Raw genomic sequence first — 22,539 nt, forward strand, 5'->3', positions numbered from 1 at the left:
TGGGAATTAGTATGACATTTCAAGGAAGCATTCAAAGCACTGAGTAGATTTTGGAGGAGACGATTCAGCCTCCCGAGTAGCACCTTTAAATGTCAAACTAAAAGAAGGAGTGGATTCACTGCTCCACTGACATGAAAGCCACCAAGTGGTGCTAGGAATTAATACATATCAGATGCGGACTCTTTGGGAACCTGACAAGGACCTACACTCTTAACAGAAAAGAAACTGCTCAGAAAGAGTGAATTATCAAGAAACTATTGGTGAGAGAAGCCAAAAGCAGGAGGCTGCCTTTACACCTGTATTGCTTTTCCAATGAAAAAATTAAAATTGATTTCTGAATACGTAAAAGTGCAGCTGGTCCTCATTTAAGTCAGTGTGGTTTTTGCAAACAACTGAACTTGCTTGGAAAGAATAGTAATTTAAATTTAAAAAGACATGGTCATTTTACTCTGGATCAGTATACAAAGGGATTGTGTGGCACCTTTGAAGCTAACTGAGAGAAAGGGGTTGGTAGCATAAGTCTACTTCATCAAATGCATGGAGCAAAGTGCCTAGGAGCAGACCTTTATAGCTACGAATGAGCCAGTTGTGTGTGTGAGAACAGCAAAAGAAATGCAACCCTAACCGTCTAATTAAAAAGATTGTATGTACAGCGCTGTGTAAATTTACAGCGCTTTATAAATAAAGGTTAATAATAATAATAACACTTGTGGGGATGGTGATGACGTGACAAGTTCAGTTTTAGCTGTGGTCATTGGGAGACAAAGGCAGGAGGAAGGATATTGCCTAAAGCCAATCTGCTCATTTGCAGCTATAAATGTCTGTTCTTAGGCACTCTTCTCCAGCCCCACATCTCAAATGAATCAGTTTTCCTTCCTATCTTCTTTCTTCACTGTCCAGCTCTCACATCCATTCATGGTGATGGGGAATACAATGGCTTAGGCGATTCTAACTTTGGTGCTCAGGTGTATATCTCTATTCTTTTGGGTCTTGTCTGGTTGTTTCATGGCTGCCCTTCCCATTCCTAGCTTTCTTCTGATTTCTTGACTGCAGTCTCCATTCGGATGAATGCTTGATCCAAGGTGTGGGAAATCTCTTACTATTTCAATGTCCTCATTGTCTAGAAGATTGAATGTACATAGGTCTTGAGTGGCCATTATTTTTCCCCCTCTATGTTCTGTATTAAGCCTGCCTTTGCACTTTCTTCTTTGACCTTTCTCAGTAATTGTTCCAAGTCTGTGATGGACCTCTTTACTCACTAGGATTGCAGAAGCAAGCCATTGCATTCCGCATTGCCCAGGGGACTATCAGCAGCAGGCATCTCCACCATCAGTTGCACAGTGTTGTAGTTTTGTAAGATATTTAGCCTTCTCTGTTACAGAGCACTGGTGCCCCAACAAACTACATATCCCAGGATTCCGTAGAGGTAGAAGGGTGTTGGTGCACAACCACTCTGTAACTCCATGAGCCTACTTTTATGCTACACAAGCGCAAGACAGGATCTCAGCCATAGCCTCTGGCTCAGTTTCATACACTCACATTTATGAGATCATAGCATTTGGGAGCACCTGGAAAAGTTATTTTTGCAGACCACAATTCCCAGAGTTCCATCATCCAGCCGCAATCTACCCCTGTTGCTTTTCTCCAGTCTCTGGCTGTGTATTGCACTTCTGGGATTATTAGGATGCTGGTCTTTTCATCAAGATTAGTGTACATGCTCATGTATAAGTCTAGAAATTTTAGTCAAAAAATTGACCTCAAAAATCCTGGCTCACTTTATCATCCAAAGGTGAATGTGAGTCCTGTCTTTCACTCTTGTTTAAAAAGGAGCCATCCCTTGGAGAAAGGCAAGAGCATGATCTGTCCTGAAAGCACCAACCATCCTCTACTCTTTTATTCATCCAGCTTTTAGCGTGAGCACAGTTACGCTTGCTGGGATTTTGTAACTTATTTGGCACGCTTTCTTTTGCTTCATCCTTTAGATCTTTTGTTACACCCCCTTAAGTTTTACCCTCGACTTATCCCTGAGTCAGATCAAAATCTATCATTTTGGCCCCAAAACCTGCCTTCGATTTATACATGAGGTCGACTTATAGTCCAGTTTATACGGTAGTTTGTATGGGCAGGTGGTTGACATCAGTACATTTCCAATGGATGTTGGCCCTAAAGTTGTGCCGGAGGAGCTAGCGTTTCCTAGAGCAGCGTTCGCCCAGGATAAAAAAAATTAGTGTTTTCTTTTTGTGTTTTTCCACTTTCACCAAGATCCTGTGTCCCTAACACCAGCAAATGCATATGTCTCTCTGTGTGTATATGAAAAAAGGGAACTATATATATAATTGTTATTGTTATTGTTGTTTCTGCCTTTCTCCCAACACTGGGGCTCAAGGCAGCTTACAATTTAAAAAGAAGCACTCAGTTGAAAGCATAGAAAAAGTGAAGATTAAAATAGAATATAGATAGATAGATAGATAGATAGATAGATAGATTCAACCCTATTTTAATCTTCATTTTTATGTGTATATGTGTGTGTGTGTGTGTGTGTAGTTTAACTCTATTTTAATCTTCACTTTTTCAATGCTTTTCAATGCTTTCAGTTAAATTGTAAGCCGCCATGATCCCCAATGTTGGTAGAATGGCAGAAACAACAACTATTATTATTATTATTACTATTATCATTATTTATGCTGCAATGCCTTGGCCACTAATAACCATTTGAACATGAGTCAACAGTGCGATGCAGTAGCTAAAAAGGCCAATGCAATTTTAGGCTGCATCAATAGAAGTATAGTGTCTAGATCAAGAGAAGTAATAGTGCCACTGTATTCTGCTTTGGTCAGGCCCCACCTGGAATATTGTGTCCAGTTCTGGGCACCACAATTCAAAAAGGACATTGAGAAACTGGAGCCATGTGTCCAAAGGAGGGCGACTAAAATGGTGAAAGGTCTGGAAACCTTGCCCTCTGAGGAACGACTCATGGAGCTGGGGATGTTTAGCCTGGAGAAGAGAAAGTTAAGAGATGATATGAGAGCCCTGTTTAAATATTTGAAAGGATGTCATATTGAGGAGGGAGCAAGCTTGTTTTCTGCTGCTCCAGAGAACAGGACCCGGAACAATGGATGCAAGCTGCAGGAAAAGAGATTCTACCTCAACATTAGGAAGATCTTCCTGACAGTAAGGGCTGTTCGACAGTGGAGAACACTCCTTCCTCGGAGTGCAGTGGAGTCTCCTTCCTTGGAGGTCTTTAAGCGGAGGCTAGATTGCCATCTGTTGGGGACGCTTTGATTGGATTTCCTGCATGGCAGAAGAGGGTTGGACTGGATGGACCATGCGGTCTCTTCCAACTCTATGATTCTATGAAGGGGCTTGGAAATGAAAGTTTATGTGTTTATTTATTTATATCGTTTTGTTCTGCCTTTCTCCCAAAAAGAGACCAAAGGTGACTCACAAGAGAAAAATCCTTTAAAAACATTTTTTTAAAACACACACACACACACACAAATAATATAATCTAGTTAAAACAGTATAAGTTTAAGATTAAAAATGTACAAAAGTTAAAAAATAATTACAGTAGTTTAAAAAATCTAAAACATATAGCCCATATTGGAAACCCTGCCTGGGATATCTAGGGAATGCAGGAGGGAAAGAAAGATGTTCAAATATGCCACACCTGACACACACACACACACACACACACAGGTACAAGTCCATCCCAAATCCACAAAACAGTGAGATCATGATGGGACCAACCCAAACGTACAAAATGCATGACGCACACTTCGCTGTCATTCACTGTTTCGTGGATCTGGGATGTTATTGTACTTTGCTATATAGTATGTACTAAAACAAATGACAGTACAGTACTTGCCCATAGGGAAACCATACTTGCCCACAGAGAATCACTGGGGAATATGTGCCTATAGGGATACTTTGGGGAATACTTGCCTCCCATAGAGAATCATTGGGGAATACTTGCCCATAGGGATACATTGGGGAATACAGTACTTGCCTATAGGGAAACCTTGCGGAATACTTGCCCAGCATAGGGAAAGATTGGGGGATTCTTGTTTATAGGGAAACATAGGCAACATCTCCAGTCTTTCCCTGTTGGCAAGTATTCTCCAATGCTTCTCTGTGGGCAAGTACTGCCATTGCCTTTGCTCTATGGCCAAGAGGGCCACCCCAAAGGGACTGCATCTCTCTCCCTTCTTAGCCAGAGAGGATCCTGAAGTCTTGGTTTTGGGTTCCTTCTCCCCGAAAGCCCTGGTTATGTCACTTTTGGCCCCAAAAAGGAGCCTGGGCTTGCAGGGAGTCGAGGGAGAGAGAGAGAAAACCTGGGGGTTCTGGGTTCAAGAGAGGCCCCCAGGCAGCCCAACCTGTAAGATTTAGGGAGGGTGGTTTCTTTCCTTCCTCTTCTTTTGGCTGCACCCACACTGGTGTCAAAGTGGTGTCAAAGCGAATGTGGACACAAGCAGTGTGGCAATCTGGGGATGTAAGAAAGGAGGAGAGAAGAGGTAAAAGGAAAACCCTGGGTGACCTTGGGCAAGGCACACTCTCTCAGCCTCAGAGGATGGCAAGCAAGGGCAAACACCAGCGGAAGGCACTTGCCAGGATGGGCTCTTTGCCTCAGGCGCTCTGGTTCCCAAACTTTGGTCAGTCGAGAATGACTGAGAGGCTCCCCAAAAGGCTCCTGGCATTGGGACTGTGCAGCTCTGGAGACCAGGGTTCGAATCCCCACTGGGCCATGGAAGCTCCCTGGGTCAGTCACACTCTCTCAGCCTCAGGGGAAGGCAATGGCAAAGTGCCTCTGAGCAAACTGTGGCACACAACCACAACGAAGGGGTTTTCTGGGGCTGAGAGAGTGTGACTCAGCCAAGGTCGCCCAGTGGGTTTCCACTACATCTGAGGCTTCGCTGGCAGGGAAGGGGCCAGAGCTGCGAATTAGGGGCCAGGGGCCCAAAGGAATGGGGAATGGTTTCTTGTGGGGGTTTGGGGGGCTGTGTCTCCCTCTTCCAGAAGAGTGTCTTCCTCTCGGAAGCTGCCAAAGCCACAGATGCTGCTGGAGGAAGGTCAGGAGGAGAGGACGGGGGCCATCGGCCACGAAAGCCTCGGGCTCCCCATGGGAAAGAGCTCCTCTGAAGGCTGGTTCCGGCCATCTGGGTTCGGATCCCGCCGAGCGAGTCCCACTCTCTCAGCCTCAAGGCCTCTCTCCCTTTGCTGCCTCCGCTGTTCTCCCAAAGGGCTGCAAGAGGGAGATTTAGGGGCTTTGGGGTTCCTGGAAGCCCTTTCCGACTCCTCCTGGCGACCCTTCCGCCAAAGCCTCTCCCGGGCCTTTCTTCCCAGGAGGCGGCTTGCCCCTGCCTTCCTTGCCTTGAGGCTGAGAGAGTGTGACTGGCCCTGGCCTCCAGAGTCCCCGCCGGCTCTCAGACTGCCTTTGGCCCCTGGCCCCAAAGGGAGCCCTGCTGGCCCCGCGGGAAAGGCCCCTTCTCCCTGGGTCTGGGGCGAAGGAAAGCCCCGCTCCAGCTTCAAAGGCCCCCCGGTGTCTGCTCCTGGGGCCCCGTCCGTCCGTCCGTCCGTCCGAAGGAGGCTGGCTCCAAAGTCGGCGCAGAGAAGCGTCCCTCGGGCCTGGCTGGCCCTGCGCTGCTTCTCTGGCCTCCTTGACAGGTGCCTCCTGGACCCCCCGCCACCAGCCACCCGCCCGGACCAGGAAGGACGCCTCCTGCTGCTGCCGCCGCCGCCGCCAAAGCCCTGCTCCAGTCCCCAAAGTCCATGCGGAAAGGAGGCCAGGCGTCTCCGGCCGGGGTCCCTTCCTCCAAGGGCTGGAGCTCCCGAGGGTCCGGGATCCGGGTCTCTCCTCTCCCCCTCCCCCTCCCCCTCCTCCTCCCGCGAGGGGGGAGGGCGGGTGACGTCACAGCCCCAGCGCCCCCCCCCCCCCGAAGGCAGGTTGGCTATAAGAAGGCGGCGGCGGTGGCTGCGGAGGCAGAGCAGCTCCCGGGAGCAGAAGGAGGAGGAGGAGGAGGAGGAGCATGGCGCTGCTGTGGCCATTGGTGCTGCTGGCCCTGCTGGCCTTGGAAGGGCAGCCGGCCCCCGCCGCAGCCCCGGAGCCCCCCGAGAAGGTCAGCCAGGGAGCCCGGGATCTGTAGTTCCACCGGAGGTCCTTTGCGAAGGGAAGGCAGAGGGAGAAGAGCCTCAGGAGGGAGCCTAATGCCGACGGGGAGCCGGCAAACCCTGGGATGTGTAGTTCGACCGGGGCTTTTGAAGGGGCAGGAGAGGGAGAGGGCGCCAGGGGCGTCTGGGGGCTGGTGGGGCGCGATGGGGAGCGGGGAGGGAAGGGGCGATGGCAGCCCGCGGCTCCTGGGATTTGTAGTTCGACGGGGCCCTGAGAACCTGGGGAGGGGGTGAATGCGGATTCACCCCCTCCCCCTGACCCGGGTCCAGGCGAACAAACGTGGGAACGGGGCTGCTCCCAGCCTCCGACCTCGGCGTCTGCACTCTCCGAGGAATCCGCTCTGACGCCGCTTCAAAGTGCCGGAGCTCCCTCCCACCCCATGCCCTCCTCCTCCTCCTCCTCCTCCTGGGATTTGCAGTCCGACAAGGTCTTGAGCCTCCGCTGCCCCCCATCAAAGCGCGTTATCTGGGGCGCCTCAGAAACAACTCCCGGGGCCCACTCGGTGGCAAAGCTAGACATCCCCGGGAAACAAGGGAACTACAACTCCAGAATCCCCAGAGAGCGGACTAGATGTCCCATTGTCCCCAGGTGACTCACACACACACACACCTGGAGGGGCGGGAAATGTATTGCCACTCCAGGAGAGTTTTTCAGGAGCTCCTTTTTCGGACTGCAACTCCCATCATCCCCACCGTCACCTGCTGGAGGGGATACTGGGTGCTGCACCCCAAACCTGTGTCCCCCTTCGCCAACTCCGGCTCGCTTCTTTTCAATGCCTCGTATTTATTTTGTCAGACTGCAACTCCCAGAATCCGCTGCTGGAGAGGGGATTCTGGGAGCTGAAGTACCAAAAGAGGAGGGGGGTTTGCTTCCCATCTCATTCCATCTCTCCTTTTTTCAATTCTCCTTTTGCAAAGGTTCTTGTTTTTCTTTGCTTTTTTTTGGAGCAGGAGATTAATTCTCAGAGGGGATGCTGGGAGCTGCAGTCCTTCCCCCCTCCCAAAGAACAGGAACTTCTTTGGGATTGCAGCTCCCCTCCTCCAGCTCACCTGATTTCATTGCCCTTTTTGGGAAAGGTCCTCTTTGTTGCACATTGACTCCTAGACTCCTCCGACTGCTGGGGAAGGGGATGGTGGGAGTTGTAGTGCCAAAAGAGACCCCCTCTCCTCTGGTCTGTTCCATTGGCTTCCCTTTCGACGGTCCTCTTCCAAGGGGTGGGAAGGTGCCCCTTCTTTGGGACTGCAGAGCTCAGAATCCCCGTCTGGTGAGATGGGGAAGGGGATGCTGGGCGTTGGAGTGCAAAAAGCCCCACACACACACACCACTATGCACCCCCTCCCAATACTCTTCCCCCAGAGCTGTGGGACAGTTCCTTTTCTTTAGGACCTCAGCACTCAGAACCCTCTGTGTCAGGGGATGCTGGGCCTTGCAGTCCGAAGCCCGCTCCCCACCTTTCCCCCGCTCCAGAGCCCCTCCAGTCCTCTTCTTCTCCCAGGACGCGTGAACACTCCCCTTCCTTTGGGATTGCAACCTTCAGAATCCCCCTCCAGTGGGGACCTACTAAAAGAAATGGCAGTACTTGCCCATAGGGAATCATGGGGCATCTTGGCCATAGGGAATCATGCAGATGACTTGCCCTTGGCAATGAGAATCATGGCATCTATGGGCAAGGATTCCCCATGCTTCCCTATGGGCAAGGCTCCTCCAGACAGTCATTCTCTACAGGCAAGTATGGTTTTTCTATGGGCAAGAACTGTCATTTGTTTTAGTATGTCCCCCTCCGTCAGCTGGGGATGGGGATAATGGGAGTTGCAATGCAGGGGGGAAAGCCCACCACCACCACTATTCTATACCCTTGGGCATCCCTTCCATTGCTCCTCTCCCAGGATATGGAAAATTTCCCTTCCTTTGGGACTGCAACCCTCAGAATCCCCCTCCAGTCAGATGAGGAAGGGGCTAATGGGAGTTGCAGCGCAGAAAGAAAGCACCTGCACCTTCCAGCATCCCTTCCATTGCTTCTCTCCCATGATGTAGGAAATGTCCCCTGTTTTGGGACTGCAGCACTCAGAATCCCTTTCCCCACAGTCAGCTGGGGATGGGGATGATGGGAGTTGCAATGCAATGGGAAAAAACCCACCACCCTTTTGCACCTTGCAGCATCCCTCCCAATACTCCTCACCCAAGTATGTCGGAAAATTCCACCTGTTTTGAATTCCAGTGCCCAGAATCCTCTGTGTCAGGAGATGCTGGACTTCGTAGTTCAAATCCGCTCTCTTTTCTCCCTCCCCAGGGCCCCTCCAGTTCTCCTCTTCTCCCAGGACAGGTGAAAATTTCCTTTCCTTTGGGACTGCAGCCCTCAGAATCCCCTTACAGTCAGCTGGGGATGGGGATCATGGGAGTTGCAGTGGGAATAAAGCCCCACCAGGTGCGCCATTCTGCACCTTGCAGCATTCCTCCCACGGCTGTGGGTCAGTTCCCCTTTTGTTGGATTGCAGCTCCCAAAACCCTGTGTGTGTCAGGGGATGCTGGGCCTTGCAGTCTGAAGCCTGTCTCTTTCTCCTCCGCAGAGCCTTTCCACCAACCGGGCGGCAGCAGCAGCAGCAGTGGCAGCGTTGGGCCGGGAGCTGGAGGAGCTGCTGGGACCCGCGGCTGGAGGAGGAGGAGGAACGACGCGGGGCAGTGGCGGCACTAAAGCGGGATCGGCGCGGGATAAAGGCAAAGGGGGATCCTCCTCATCCTCATCATCGCGCCTGATGCGGGACCTGCGGACGGAGGCAAAGCGCTCTCGTGGGGGCTGGGGCCGAGGAGGAGGAGGAGGAGGAGGGGAGCCCCACGGAGGAGGAGGAGGAGGAGGACAGGGCAATAGGCGCCTCAAGGGATCCGGTAAGAAGGTGGCAGCGGCGGCGGCAGCGGCGGGCAAAGGATGCTTCGGCCTCAAGCTGGACCGCATCGGCTCCATGAGCGGACTGGGATGCTGAGACCCAGGCGCCACCCAGGGCGACCCCTGGCAGAGGTGAGCAGAACGGCAGCGCCTTACAAATTCATCAGTTTGCGATCCGAACTGATGGATCGATTTGACACAGGAGGGTGGTTCACACATGGCATTTGCCCCGATCCCTTTCTTTTTTACCACTGTAAAATAACCCGCTTGTGGTTCACGTTCACGAACGTATTGGTCCAAAATGAACCTGCTACAGCCAGCAGAAGGGCAGATTGAAATCGATTCTGATCTGCACCTGGTTCACACTTGTGCAGAATCGATTGGTCCAAAAAGGCGTGGAAAGCATCAGCGTCAAAAAAGACGTGGGTTAAAAGGGTCTGGTGCGTGGCCTCCCCCCTCAGAATCGATTCAAGTGGGAACCAGGGTCATTTGAACCGCTTCAAAGTGATTTGTGATCCAGTTTAAAAGGTGGTGGGAATGAGAAGCAGAAAATCCCCCCCAGCAAACTACAAATACCAGAATCCCCCTCCCAGGAGGCAAGTACCACAGCCCCTCCCCACAAGCTAAAAAAGAAATTAAAGGCACCAGAATCCCCCCAGCAAACTACAAATACCACAATCCCCCATAAACAAATTAAAAACACCAGACCTCCCCCCCCCCGCAAACTACAAATACCACAATCCCCCCACCCAGGGGGCAAAATAGAAATACCAGACTTCCAGCCCAGGTGCGAAACTACAAATTGCAGAATCCCCAAAAAAACTAAAAACAGCCGTCTCCTCCAAAAATTAAAAACACTGGAATCCCCCAGCAGCAAACTACAAATACCAGAATCCCCCAAGCAACTAAAAATACCAGGATTCCCTCCATGGCAAACTACAAAGACCAGAATCCCCTGACAAACTGCAAATACCAAAGTCCCCGAGGTGCCAAACTACAAAGAACAGTACCTCCCCCAGAATCCCTCAGGTGAAAAACTACAAATACAGAGAAATCCCAGAATCCCCCTGTATGGTTCTTGACACCTTTGCCTGATGAAGAAGCTGGTGGAGCTCTGAAAACTTGCACCATGCGGTTTTGTGCATTTAGTCCAGCACTCAAACCACTACACCACACTGTCTAAAGTGAAAGCAAACCTATGAGATGTGTGTGTTGCATGGTCCAGAGACCTGTTGGATGGAGTGTGAGGGTATGACTCCAAAATACAGAGAGAAAGTAGCCTTCTACTGCCAGATATTTCATCTAAGCCTAGTACTACTGTTGGTGTCAGGCTGGGCACCTGCATCCATGCCAGGTTTTATTTCAGAAGCCAAGGACCTGTCCAAGGTCCTGAACCTATTTTTGAGATAGAGTTTGGCATCTTAGATGACTCCATTAAGTTCATACTAAAACCCGGAATGGATTCTTTGCCCTACTGGCATTGGGTCAACAGTCACCACTGCTCCCAGTGGACCCTGGGCAAAGAAAGACCAGTCCATCAGAAAAGATGTCTTGGTCTAGAACACACTGCAGAAATAATGCAGTTTGAGACTGTTTTATCCGCCCATTCTTGGGAATTGTAGTTTATTATAGCACCAGAGCTCTCTGACAGAGAAGGCTAGATGTCTCACAAAACTACAGTTCCCAGGATGATGATGATGATGATGATGATGATGATGATGATGATGATGATGATGATGATACCCCATTGTATATAATGGGAGTTGAGCATCCATAGATTATGCTATCCACAAGGGGGCCTGGAACCAAACCCCAGCAGACCCCAAAGGCCCACTGTACTAAACAAGTTGACTAGTTTAAAAAGGTGAAGTTAAAAGTTAAATTACAAGTGGAAGAATTAAAAACAGGTTCAAACAATTTACAGCCAGGTGCCTGTATAGTTTTGAATCCGTTAGGCCCCAAAGGCTGTAGCAAGTAGGTGTGTTCTTCCTTGGCACACAATCTCCTTTGCGCCAGCAGTTTAAGGGCCCATCCCCAGCAGCATGGAAGGCCATGCCAACATTGACAAAAGCAACATTTAGGGCAGCACAGCAGAGGCAGAATTAATCCTCTAGCAGGGAGCTCTGGTACCACAATAAACTACAATTCCCAGGGTTCCCTAGCACCTAGCCTGGACAGTTGAAGCAGTCTCAATCTGGATTATTTCTGCAGTGTGTTTTGGACCCATGTTATAAAATTGCTTGCTACTGATAATACCTTCCATGATTCGATTTCACGTCATTGTTCTGATAACGGAACACAACCTTGCTTTCTTATTCTGTGCTTTCGATGGTCGGAAAACAGACAGTGTGCAAAGTTAAACAGAAAGCAACAACATGCCGGATGCAGTCAAAGCGCACAAGAAGTCTAGTTAAAATTCTAGTGAAAATAGGGATGGTGGAAAGTCCCCTGACTTGGGGAAGAGACTGAGAGCTGAGATCCCATGAGCAGCTGGAAACAGGTTGAGTTCTTCCCATGCCAGCAAGCAATTCATAGAATCCTAGAGTTGGGAGAGACTCCAAGGGTCATCCAATCCAACCCCATTCTGCCATGCAGGAACTCACAAAACAAGCACTCCAGACAGATGGCCATCCAGCCTCCACTTAAAACCTCCAAAGGAGGAGACTCCATCACTCTTCAAGGGAGTATCTTCCACTGTTGAGCAGCTCTTACTGTCAGGAAGGTCCTCCCAATGTTTAAGTGGAATCTATTTTCCTGGAGCTTGCATCCATTCCCTGGAGCAGCAGAAAACAAGCTTCTTCCACCTTCAGTATGACCTCCCTTCAAATATTTAAACAGGGCTATCATATCACCTCTTAACCTTCTGTTCTCCAGGCTAAACATACCCAACTCCCTAAGTTGCTCCTCATAGGGCTTTGATGGTTTCCAGACCCTTTGCCATTTTGGTTGGAGTCTGGTGGAGTCCCCTTCTTTGGAGGTTTTTAAGCAGAGGCTGAATGGCCATCTGCCAGGGGTGCTATGACTGTGTATTCCTGCATGGCCAAAAGGGATTGGAGTAGATGGTCTTTTGGGGTCTCTTCCAACTCTGTGTTTCTGTAGGTCATATGGATGGAGATTTGACTAGTAAATGTATGTAATTAGTTCACCTGCTTGGGTCCCTGGTATTTTAACCAGAGCTCCAAAAATATTATTATCCCAGTCTTAACTTTGGAGGAGTTATCCAAAGTGCTGAACTCCATTTGCCCAAATAGGCTCAGCATCTTGAGATGCATCTACACCTCAGAAATAATGTAGTTTGGCACCGCTTTAATTGCTGTGGCCCATTCCTATAGAATTCTGGGGTTTGTAGTTTTTGTGAGGCTGCAGCATGCCTTGAGAGAGAAGGCTAAAGGCTCATAAAACTACAAATCCCAGGATTCTTTAGGACAGAGCAACAGCATTTGAAACTGCATTATTTCTATGGTGTCAATGTACCATTGGAGAACTCTTTTAAAGTCTGGACTAAATTCTGGAGCAGATACTCCTCTCTCAGTGATGTGGAAGCCATCACCCACTACTGCTTTGGAGTACTGCAACTCCCAGAATCCTGAGCATGATGACTGGGGTTTTTTGGGAGCTCTAATCCAAAACAACAACAACAAAAACCTAACTTTCCACAGATGTGGTCTGGTCATATCGTGGCCAACAGTTCTTACAATCCCTGATTTTAGGTGATGATGCCCAGGGATTATGAGACCTGGAGACCCAGGGTTCAAGATTGCTCCCTTTGGAGAATTAGGGAACTGGGTAGATGTAGCCTAGAAAAGAGATGGTTAAGGGGTGATATGATAGCCCTGTTTAAATATTTCATAGAATCATAAAATTGTGGAATTGGAAGAGGCCTCAAGGGCCATCCAGTCCAACCCCATTCTACCATGCAGGAAATCTAAATCAAAACATCCCCATTGACAGATGGCCATCCAGCCTCTGTTTAAAGACCTCCAAGGAAGGAGACTTCACTACACTCAGAGGAAGAGTGTTCCACTGTTGAATAGCCCTTACTCTCAGGAAGTTCCTCCTAATGTTGAGGTGGAATCTCTTTTCCTGGAGCTTGCATCCATTGCTCCGGGTCCTGTTCTGTGGAGCAGCAGAAAACAAGCTTGCTCTATCCTCAATATGACATCCCTTCAAGTATTTAAACAGGGCTATAATATCACCTCTTAACCTTCTCTTCTCCAGACTAAACATCCCCAGATCCCTAAGTCGTTTCTCATAAGGCATGGTTTCCAGGCCCTTCACCATTTTAGTCGCCCTCCTTTGGACATGCTCCAGGTTCTCATTTGAAGATGTGTCGCATTGAGAAAAGAGCAAACTTGTTTTCTGCTGCTCCAGAGACTATGACCCGGAGACTATGACCTGGATGCAAGCTCCAGGAAAAGACTCCACCTCAACATTAGGAGGAACTTCCTGAGAGTAAGGGCTGTTCAACAGTGGAACACACTCCCCCTCAGAGATTATGGTGGAGTCTCCTTCCTTGGAGGTCTTTAAGCAGAGGCTGGATGGCCATCTGTCAATGGGGATGCTTTGATTTGGCAGGAGGTGGAATGGATGGTCTTTATTGGGTTCTCTTCCATCTCTACGATTCTATGAATCCCACCACTTGCATACAAAGGACATGGCAACATCCCACCAAATCCTAGAGTGAAGTGTCTGTTCAATAGGGACATAAGCCTTTGATAATTTCATTCCTGAAGGAAACAAGTAAGCTTATTATTAGCATTATTATTAGCTTAGTATTTTATTCCTGAAACATCCTAGTTTCTGAAGGCTATTTGTACTACTAAGCCACGTGAAGGGGTCCATAGTATTTACTGGAAGCTGAGAAACCAGATCAGTCCTTAGTAGCATAGAATCACAACTATATGGAACCTTTGAAGACCATCTAGTCCTAGAATCATAAGAGCTGAAAGAGACCCCAAGGGCCATCCAACCCCATTCTGCTATGTAATGAGACACCATCCTAGCACTCCTGAAAGACCTCCATCCAACCTCTGTTTAAATACCTCCAAAGAAGGAGACCAAATGGATCTGTATGGCAGGAGACAGATACGTCACCCAGTCTTACCTTAATTCATATCTCTAGCAAAGGAGAACCCACCAAAGTGAGGGAGTCTATTCCACTGTCAAGCATCTCTTGCTGTTACAGAGGCAGCACAACACTTTCACTTGTTGTTGGGTGCTTTTGAGTCATTTCTGACTTATGGTGACCCTATTACAGGTTTTCTATTGTTGTTGTTATGATATTTATTTATATCCCGCCTTCCTCCTGGTACAGGGACTCGAGGCAGCTAACAAAATTTTTAAAAGTCTAAGTTAAAACAGTCTGAGACATTAAAAATGCAAAGTTTTAAAAAAAACACAATTGAACAATTCACATGATCAAAACATTGCATTATTAAAAATTTATAAAACAAAATAAAATAATACAGGTGGAGATACACTCAATCTCCCTTCTCCCCACCTTTACGTATTTCCACCTTTTAGCTGCGGAAGTGCCGCCTTGAGTCCCTATATTGGGAGAAAGGTGGAATATAAGGAAATAAAATAATAAAAATAATAATAATTGGCAAATCATATTGTTGTTTTAACTCCAGCTATAGGGACATATTCAGGTGTTCCCTCCAATGGCTCCTGCTCCCTGTTGTTGTTATGTTCCTCCATTCCGTTTCTGATTTACGGTGACCCTCAGATAAGCCTATCATGGGGTTTTCTTGGCAAGTTTACCATTGCAAATCATTTGAGGCTGAAAGAGCATAACTTCTCCCAATGGTTTCAAAGCCAAGTTGGGATTCAAACCCTGGCCCCCCAATATCCTAGTCCAATGCTCAAACCATTATACTTACCACTTGCTAAACTATGGAAAGGGGACTTCTGCAGCTAAAAGGTGGATGTACATAAGGGCAGAGAGAAGGGAGATGTAGTGTATTTCCACCTGTAGAGCATTTACATACTGCAGGATGTGAAGTTGAAGGCTTTCGTGGCCGGCATCCATAGTTTTTTGTGGGTTTTTTGGGTTATGTGGCCATGTTCTAGAAGAGTTTATTCCTGGTATTTCGCCAGCATCTGTGGCTGGCATCTTCATAGAATGAGCATTCTCTGCTCAGGGAGTGGTCAGAGAGCCAGAGCTGAACCCAGGCGGTCCAGCTGCCTTTGTATATCTGGACAAAGACTTTGTTCAAGGCAGTAGTGGATACCTCCTTATGCAATAGCCAGCAAAGTACTTACAGTAGGATGACAGAGGGGCTTGACAGACCGCTCCGAGGGGGTGGCTGGACGCTGCCCCTCTCCCTGTGAGATCGGGGCCATGGCAACCTCACGCTGCGGCCCCAATCTGTCCCTTCAAGGGTGCAAAAAGCAGCCCAAAAAGCAGCTCCTTTTTCTGCCCTCGAAAGGGTGCCTTAGCCACGGCGGTGCAGCTATATGGCGCTCCTTTGGTGCTGTCTCGTATAAACAGAGGAGCATTGTGATGCTGCATGCCATGTGGAGCAGCGTGCAGCATCATGGCGCACTGGGGGCAGAGTGAGAGTGCACCTCATCTGCACGCGACACCCCAACTTCACCCCCAAGCCAGGCTTTCAGGCTGGTCTGTACAGGGCCTGAGTCCTCATGTTGGGAGAAATGTGGGATATAAGATAATAATAATAAGTCACTGACAGGCTTTGTCATCTGATTTCTCTGATAGATGATAATGGCATTAGTTGGGCTAAACTTTGCAAAGTAGATGGCAGCTGCATAGCTAAATAAAATTCAGGAACATACCCAAAGCAAGAGTGTTGATAGGGAGAAAATCAACCCATTTGAAATGTGGGGCTGAAGGAGAGTTCTACAGATGCCAAGGATCACCGAAAAGAAAAACAAATGGGTCATCTCGGGACTGAACTCTCCCTCGAAGCCAAAATGTCTTAGTTTGGACCCCAGTGAAAGTGAGAAAAACGCAAATTAAAACAAAAAATACTACTTTTTATAACCTTAGAAAACACTTCTCTAGGAATCTCTAGGTCCTGCAGCAAAACTCTTGTGGCCAACATCTGCCAGAATCTGACCATAGAATCATGCTGAGGACCTACAGATGCCCAGCGAAGTGTGTTCTCTTGGAATGTCTAGGTCCTCCAGCGCAACTCTGTGGTCAATTTCCAGCAGAATATCCTTGGAGGACTTAGCAATTCCTAGAGGGAACATAATAATGAAAGCCACAAAAGTCAAAGCTGCAAATGTGGAGGGCCGACTGTATTTCGGCAGTGTAGACTGTATGTTTTTTAGCTAAGGTTTTTAGATTTAATCTGTATTAATGTGTATTTTTAATATGTTATTTGTGTTACTGTTTTACTGGTATGTTGTACACCGCTTTGATCCTGGGAAAAGCGGTTAATAAATAAACAATTTATTATTATTATTAGATTGGACCAAGGAAGCCACATTTTCCCTGAATTTGCAAGACTAGAGCAGGGCTCTTGGTGGTCTCTCATTCACAAGGTCATCTTCAGTCGAAGGTGACTTGATGGCAGATAACACCAAACAACAAATTGAATTTGCTTTGTTATTACTGTCATTGTGTACGAAAGAGATGTGTGAGTTTATTATCTACCTTCCTGTCTGAGATGTTCATCAAGCAACTTTCTTCTCCTCTTTTCCAGGTCTTTGAGCGGACAGTCCTTCTGCATCCCGTCACCCATTCCATGGACATCCCTGATGGTCACTTTGAATGGACTGCCATTCGCAACCCGGCTGGGCTTCTCCTGTTGGGACAAGGACATCTTGCCAAACCAGCAGATTTCAAGGGTGGGTGGGAGTGAGACTGGGCTTGTTTCGTGTTTGTTTTTTCCTTTCTGAAATTTGAAAGCTCTCCCTCTCATACCCAATATATACATACATATATATATTTACACACCTACATATATAGTTGTCGCAGAAGTTGAAATTCCCTACCGGCCTCACACAATGACCAAAAGAGAAGGGACACAAAATGACATGATAACCATAGGGAAGTCATATTGAGGAGGGAGCAAGCTTGTTTTCTGCTGCTGCAGAGAATAGGACACAAAGGAGCAATGGAGGCAGACTATAGGAAAAGAGATTCCAGCTCAACATGAGGAGGAACTTCATGACAGTAAGAGCTGTTTGATGGTGGAACACACTCCTTCCTTGGAGATTGTGGTGGAGTCTCCTTTGGAGGTTTTTAAGCAGAGGCTGGATGGCCATGTGTCAGGAGTGTTTTGATTGTGAGTTCCTGCATGGCAGAATGGGGTTGGATTGGAGGGCCTTTGGGGGTCTCTTCCAACTCTATGATTCTATGATATATATGAAAAACACACACACACACACACACACACACACACCAACGGCTCACCCCACATCTTCCCCCATGACAAGGGGCCATCCCATGCCTAGAGACTGTGGAAGCCAGCTGTTATTAGCGTAACGTTGCTGTTTGTACATTCATGTCATGCATAAATATATTTATGTTGTAAAGCTATTTATATATTGTTTATAAGGAGATATTTATAAAAAAAAGTTTATTTATGTAACTAAATGAAAAGGAGTCTACCATTGTAACTTTCTTTCCTCCTCCACCACCACCCCTTTTCATCTCAATACTTGGAAAAATGTTGGGGGGGGAAACCCCAAACTGAGCAACAACAAAAAATAATAATGAAAAAGAAAACCATAATTCCATGTCCAATTTGTAACATGTCTTTCTTTTGTGGGAGGCATTCCATCAAACCTAGGGGTTGTTTTGCTTTCCAAAGTCTTTCTAAGTATTGTTAAATATATTGGGGAATGGGGGTCATTGTTGAAATGTTGGGGGATAAGGTTTCTTGACAGCCAGTGTAGTGTGGCCATTTGAGTTTTGGGTTCCAGAAGAGCTGGGTTCAAATCCTTGCTCAGCCATGGAAACCCACTAGCTGGCCTTGGGCAAGTCATACTCTCTCAGCCTCAGAGGAAGGCAAAGGCAACTCTGTGAAGAAATCTTGCCAAGAAAACCCATAAGTTCACTTTAGTGTTTCCACGAGTCAGAGTCAACCCAAAGGCACACAAGTACAGAAAGGAGTTGTTACACCTAAGTAAGGACTGAGATCCTACACATCAAAGAATCTCTGTGAGAACCTTGCCTGTCTCCAATTTACCTAACAAAGACGAAGATCCTGTTTGGTACAGCATAGCATAATACACCATATCTGTGTTTGCAACATCATCTGGGCTGTTTCTGCACTGCAGAAATAATCCAGGTTGACACAGGGAGGTCATATTGAGGAGGGAGCAAGCTTGTTTTCAGCTGCTCCAGAGAATAGGAACTACAGGACAAGAGATTCTACCTCAACATTAGGATGAACTTCCTGATGGTAAGAGTTGTTGGACAGTGGAAGATGCTGCTTCAGAGAGTGATGGAGTCTCCTTCTCTAGAGGTTTTAAAGCACAGGCTGGATGGCCATCTGCCAGGAGTGCTTTGATTGTGTCTACCTGCAAGGCAGGGGGTTGGATTGGTGAGTCCTTTAACTGCCATGGATCAATGCTATGGAATTCTGGGAACTATAGTTTTGCAAGAAGTTTAGCCTTCTCTACCAGAAAGCTCTGGTTCCCGACTAAACTACAACACCCTGAAAGAATTCCATTGCATTGAGCCAGATGGATGGCCATCTGTCACAGAGGATGCTTTGATACTGTATTCCTGCATGGCAGGGAGTTGGGTTGGATGGCCCTTGGGGTCTCTTCCAACTCTATGGCTCTACTTGCTGGGGTCCACCAGAGTTAACAGCAGATGACAAACTCATTCTTCATCTGGCTACAGGAGCACAGATGGATGCTTCTTCCATCCCTCTCCACTCCCCACCAACTACTCAATGGCTGTGGGGGGGGGGGGATGTAGCAGTTAGGCAGTGAGTTGGACGGGTCTTTGGTTGTTGCAGAGGCTGGAAGATAATCCCAACCTCTGCACCAACCAAAAAGAGAAAAGAAAAGCAAGAGACGTGCAACAGTATAAGGAGGACACCCAGAGTGTGGAGACACAAGCTTTGCCTTCTATGCACTTTGCCTGGAGTGGCATTTTTTCTAAAAGCGAATACAGTATGATGCCCGTATCTTTGGGACTGGTACCCGCAGTTTCACTTACATAAGTCCAAAAAAAAAAAAATGATCTCTAGCATTTTCTACATCCTCTAGTGCAATTCTATGGTATGCTTCTGGCAGAAGTTGGCCACAGCGCTGCAATGGAGGATCAAGAAATGCCTAGAGCAGTCTTCTCTTTGGGAATCTCTGGGTTTCCCAGCACAACTCTATGGTCAACATCTGCCAGAAAATTCATTCATTTCAATAGGGTTCACAATTTTCCATGGTTTCAAATATTGGTAGATCCAAGAAAGTATCCCTCGGGATTTGGATTGTATTCCAGCTACACAAATTCCTCCCACAATTTTTTTCAAAAAGTCCAAACACACACAAAGCCCTGCTTTGCTTTGCCCTTTAATAATGCCAATTTGGTCCACAGCCCTTGGGCTTTTCCAGATTTGTCGAAAGATGCTGTTTTGCTGGTTGTTGTCACCTCCCTGACTTCTCGTCCCATTCTTTTGGAGTTTGTATTGGGTTTTTTAGATGTGGACTATGGTCCTTTTAAAAGTTTTCTTTTTTAATTCAGGGCATGTTTACTGAGGTGGTTCGATGACATGAAGTGTTTTTAATTATTATTATTTTATAATTGTAGTGCTAATGTGCAAAAGGGCCATTTCATGATGCACTATAACATAAAAAAGAAAAAGAAAATTAGAAAATAGAAAGAAACAAAGGATACCTTTTTTGTCCTGATCTGCTTTGAAATTACAAAGAAACTCAGGGTGGGAATTAAATGTTGTAGCTGCGCCAGAAAATAATCTGGGAAACCAGAAAAGTTGTTTGGATACTTCTGAAGAAGCAAAACCCCTCTAAGAATTATATTGTCATTTCTTGATGCATTTGCCTCATCTGAATTCGTTATCTCTTATGAATAAGAAAATCCCCAGAGTCAATTCCACTATTCACTGACAAATGTTAGACTCGAGTTCATATTCATTCACTTCTATTAAATTGCTATAGCAACACTAAAGCAATAATACTATCAGTAATAAGAAAGCTATATTTTGTTGATTTATCAGAATAATGACAAGTAATAGAATAACTAAAGGTATTATTAAGAACAATTTTATAACATGAACTATCCGTGAGAAATGCCACTTGTAAACACAATACAGCTTTCTTTTTAGTCATACTATTACTATTGCTTTAGTGTTGCTATAGCCATTTAATAGAAGTGGAGCAAGATATATCTCTCTCTGGCTTTGCTTCGCAAATGAAGATTCAGGAAGGACTCATCCCACGCTTTGTACAAGCGCATTGGTGACTAAAAAGGCCAATCCGGGACAAACAGGTCCGGTTGCAGAAAGCACAGCGGAAAGTCTCCTTGGGTGATGTTTCTCGGTTGCAGTTCTTTCTGCATTGTCATTTCTCTGAGAGACTTGTTCAACGTGAGCTTTCGAAAAAGGCTGCAGCATCGTGGATAGTGCGTCTCCATGCCTCCCGATGCGAGGCCAGGGCGGACCATTGTTGGTGATCAATTTGGCCAAGCCTGAGATGTTGTTTCAGGGAGTCCTTGTATCTCTTCTTTGGGGTGCCCCTCTTACGTTGACCCGTGGCGAGTTCACCGTAGAATACTATTTTGGGGAGGCGATGGTCCTTCATCCTAGAAACGTGTCCTGCCCAGCGCAGCTGCGTCCTCAATAGCATGGCTTCAATGCTGGTGATCCCTGCATGCTCAAGGACAGCAACATTTGTCACATAGTCAGTCCAGTGTATATTTAGAATTGTGCGTAAACAGCGCTGATGAAAGCGTTCAAGGAGGAGTCGTAGGTGTTGGCGATAGGTGACCCATGTTTCAGACCCATAGAGGAGAATAGACAGTACAATGGCTCTATACACACTGATTTTTGTGCTTCGCCTCAAGTGTTTGTTACTCCAGACTCTTTTGTGAAGCCTTCCGAATGCACTGTATGCCTTTGCCAGTCTGTGATCGATCTCTTTATCAATCTTGGCGTCTGAGGAGATGATGCTTCCCAGGTAGGTGAACTGCTGGACGGACTTAAGCACAGATGTGCCTACAGTGATGTGGGGATGGTAGTGTTCTTCCTGTGGTGCCGGCTGGTAGAGAACTTCCGTTTTCTTCAGACTGACTTCCAGACCAAAGAGTTCTGCAGCTGTAGCAAAACAAGATGTTAGGCGTTGCAGAGCTGCTTCCGTATGGGCAACGAGGGCAGCATCGTCAGCAAAAAGCAGCTCACAGACTAGATAGTTTAGAGTCTTAGTGCGGGCCCTCAGGCGGCTTAAGTTAAACAGGCTACCATCAATACTGTAGTGTATATAAATGCCATTGTCTTCTTCTTTGAGATCTGCCATAGCCCTTTGGAGCACCATGCTGAAGAAGATTGTAAATAAAGTTGGAGCAAGAACACAACCTTGTTTTACACCATTTGTTATTAGAAAGGGCTCTGAGAGAGCGTCGCCATATCTGACTTGACCTTGATGGCCTTCATGTAGCAGGATGATCATTTGGAGGAATTTGGGGGGGGGGCATCCTAGTCATTCCAGGATCTGCCACAGACCTTTTCTACTCACAGTGTCAAAGGCTTTGGTGAGGTCGACAAATGTTACATAGGCGGGTTACAAACCGCCACTTGGGACGTCCACAGGACGTCCCATTTTAAAAAGGACGTCTCTTCTAGACGCCCCTGGCTCTCGTACGGACTCTGTCCGTACAATATGGCGCCGGCCGTTCCACACGGCCGGCGCCATCTTTACGTATCGGACCCCTGGCGCCTCGCGACGTCACAGAGGCGCCGCAAGAAGAAGCTCCATTTTGGAGCTTCTTCTTTGGTCCGCGCGGGAGCCGTGCGGTGTGGGTGCTACGGCTCCTGCGCGGACCAAGCGGCGGTCTGTAACCCGCCATAGAGTCCTTTGTTCTGCTCTCTACATTTCGCTTGCAGTTGTCTGAGGGCAAATACCATGTCTGTAGTGCTCCTATTAGCTCTGAAGCCACATTGGCTTTCTGGGAGAAGCTCTTCTGCAATAGCAGGGACTAATCTGTTCAGCAGTAGCCTTGCAAGGCTTTTTCCAGTGATGGAGAGCAGTGTTATACCTCGATAGTTTGAGCAATCCGATTTTGCTCTTTTTTTCTTGTACATGGTGATGCTGATTGCATCTCGGAGATCTGATGGCAGTTCGCCTTTTTCCCAGAAACTCACAAGGAGATCGTGGAGTTTAGCATGGAGTGCATGACCTCCATGTTTCCAAGCTTTAGGTGGAATTCCATCAATCCTGGCAGCCTTGCCGTTTTTCATCTGCTTTATGGCCTTAACGGTCTCTTCCAAAGTGGGAGCTATGTCCAATTACTTCTTCATCGGTTGTTGTGTCATATGTTGAATAGCTGAGTCTT

General features: G+C 47.3%; 1 protein-coding gene across 1 annotated transcript; it reads left to right on the forward strand.

The window, feature by feature from the left end:
* Positions 1 to 8,549: 8,549 nt before the first annotated feature.
* LOC149317880 (uncharacterized) lies at positions 8,550 to 17,570 on the forward strand. Its single transcript, XM_089513252.1, has 3 exons — positions 8,550 to 8,591; positions 8,734 to 9,179; positions 16,721 to 17,570. The coding sequence occupies exons 1-2, from the start codon at positions 8,550 to 8,552 to the stop codon at positions 9,142 to 9,144; spliced, it is 453 nt and encodes a 150-aa protein (XP_089369378.1). The 3' UTR covers positions 9,145 to 9,179; positions 16,721 to 17,570.
* The last annotated feature ends 4,969 nt before the right edge of the window (positions 17,571 to 22,539 follow it).

The sequence above is a fragment of the Sceloporus occidentalis genome, unplaced genomic scaffold (genome assembly GCF_023333645.1).
Source record: "Sceloporus occidentalis isolate IW3139 unplaced genomic scaffold, rSceOcc1.0.p SCAF_2, whole genome shotgun sequence".
Taxonomy (NCBI): Eukaryota; Metazoa; Chordata; class Lepidosauria; order Squamata; family Phrynosomatidae; genus Sceloporus; species Sceloporus occidentalis.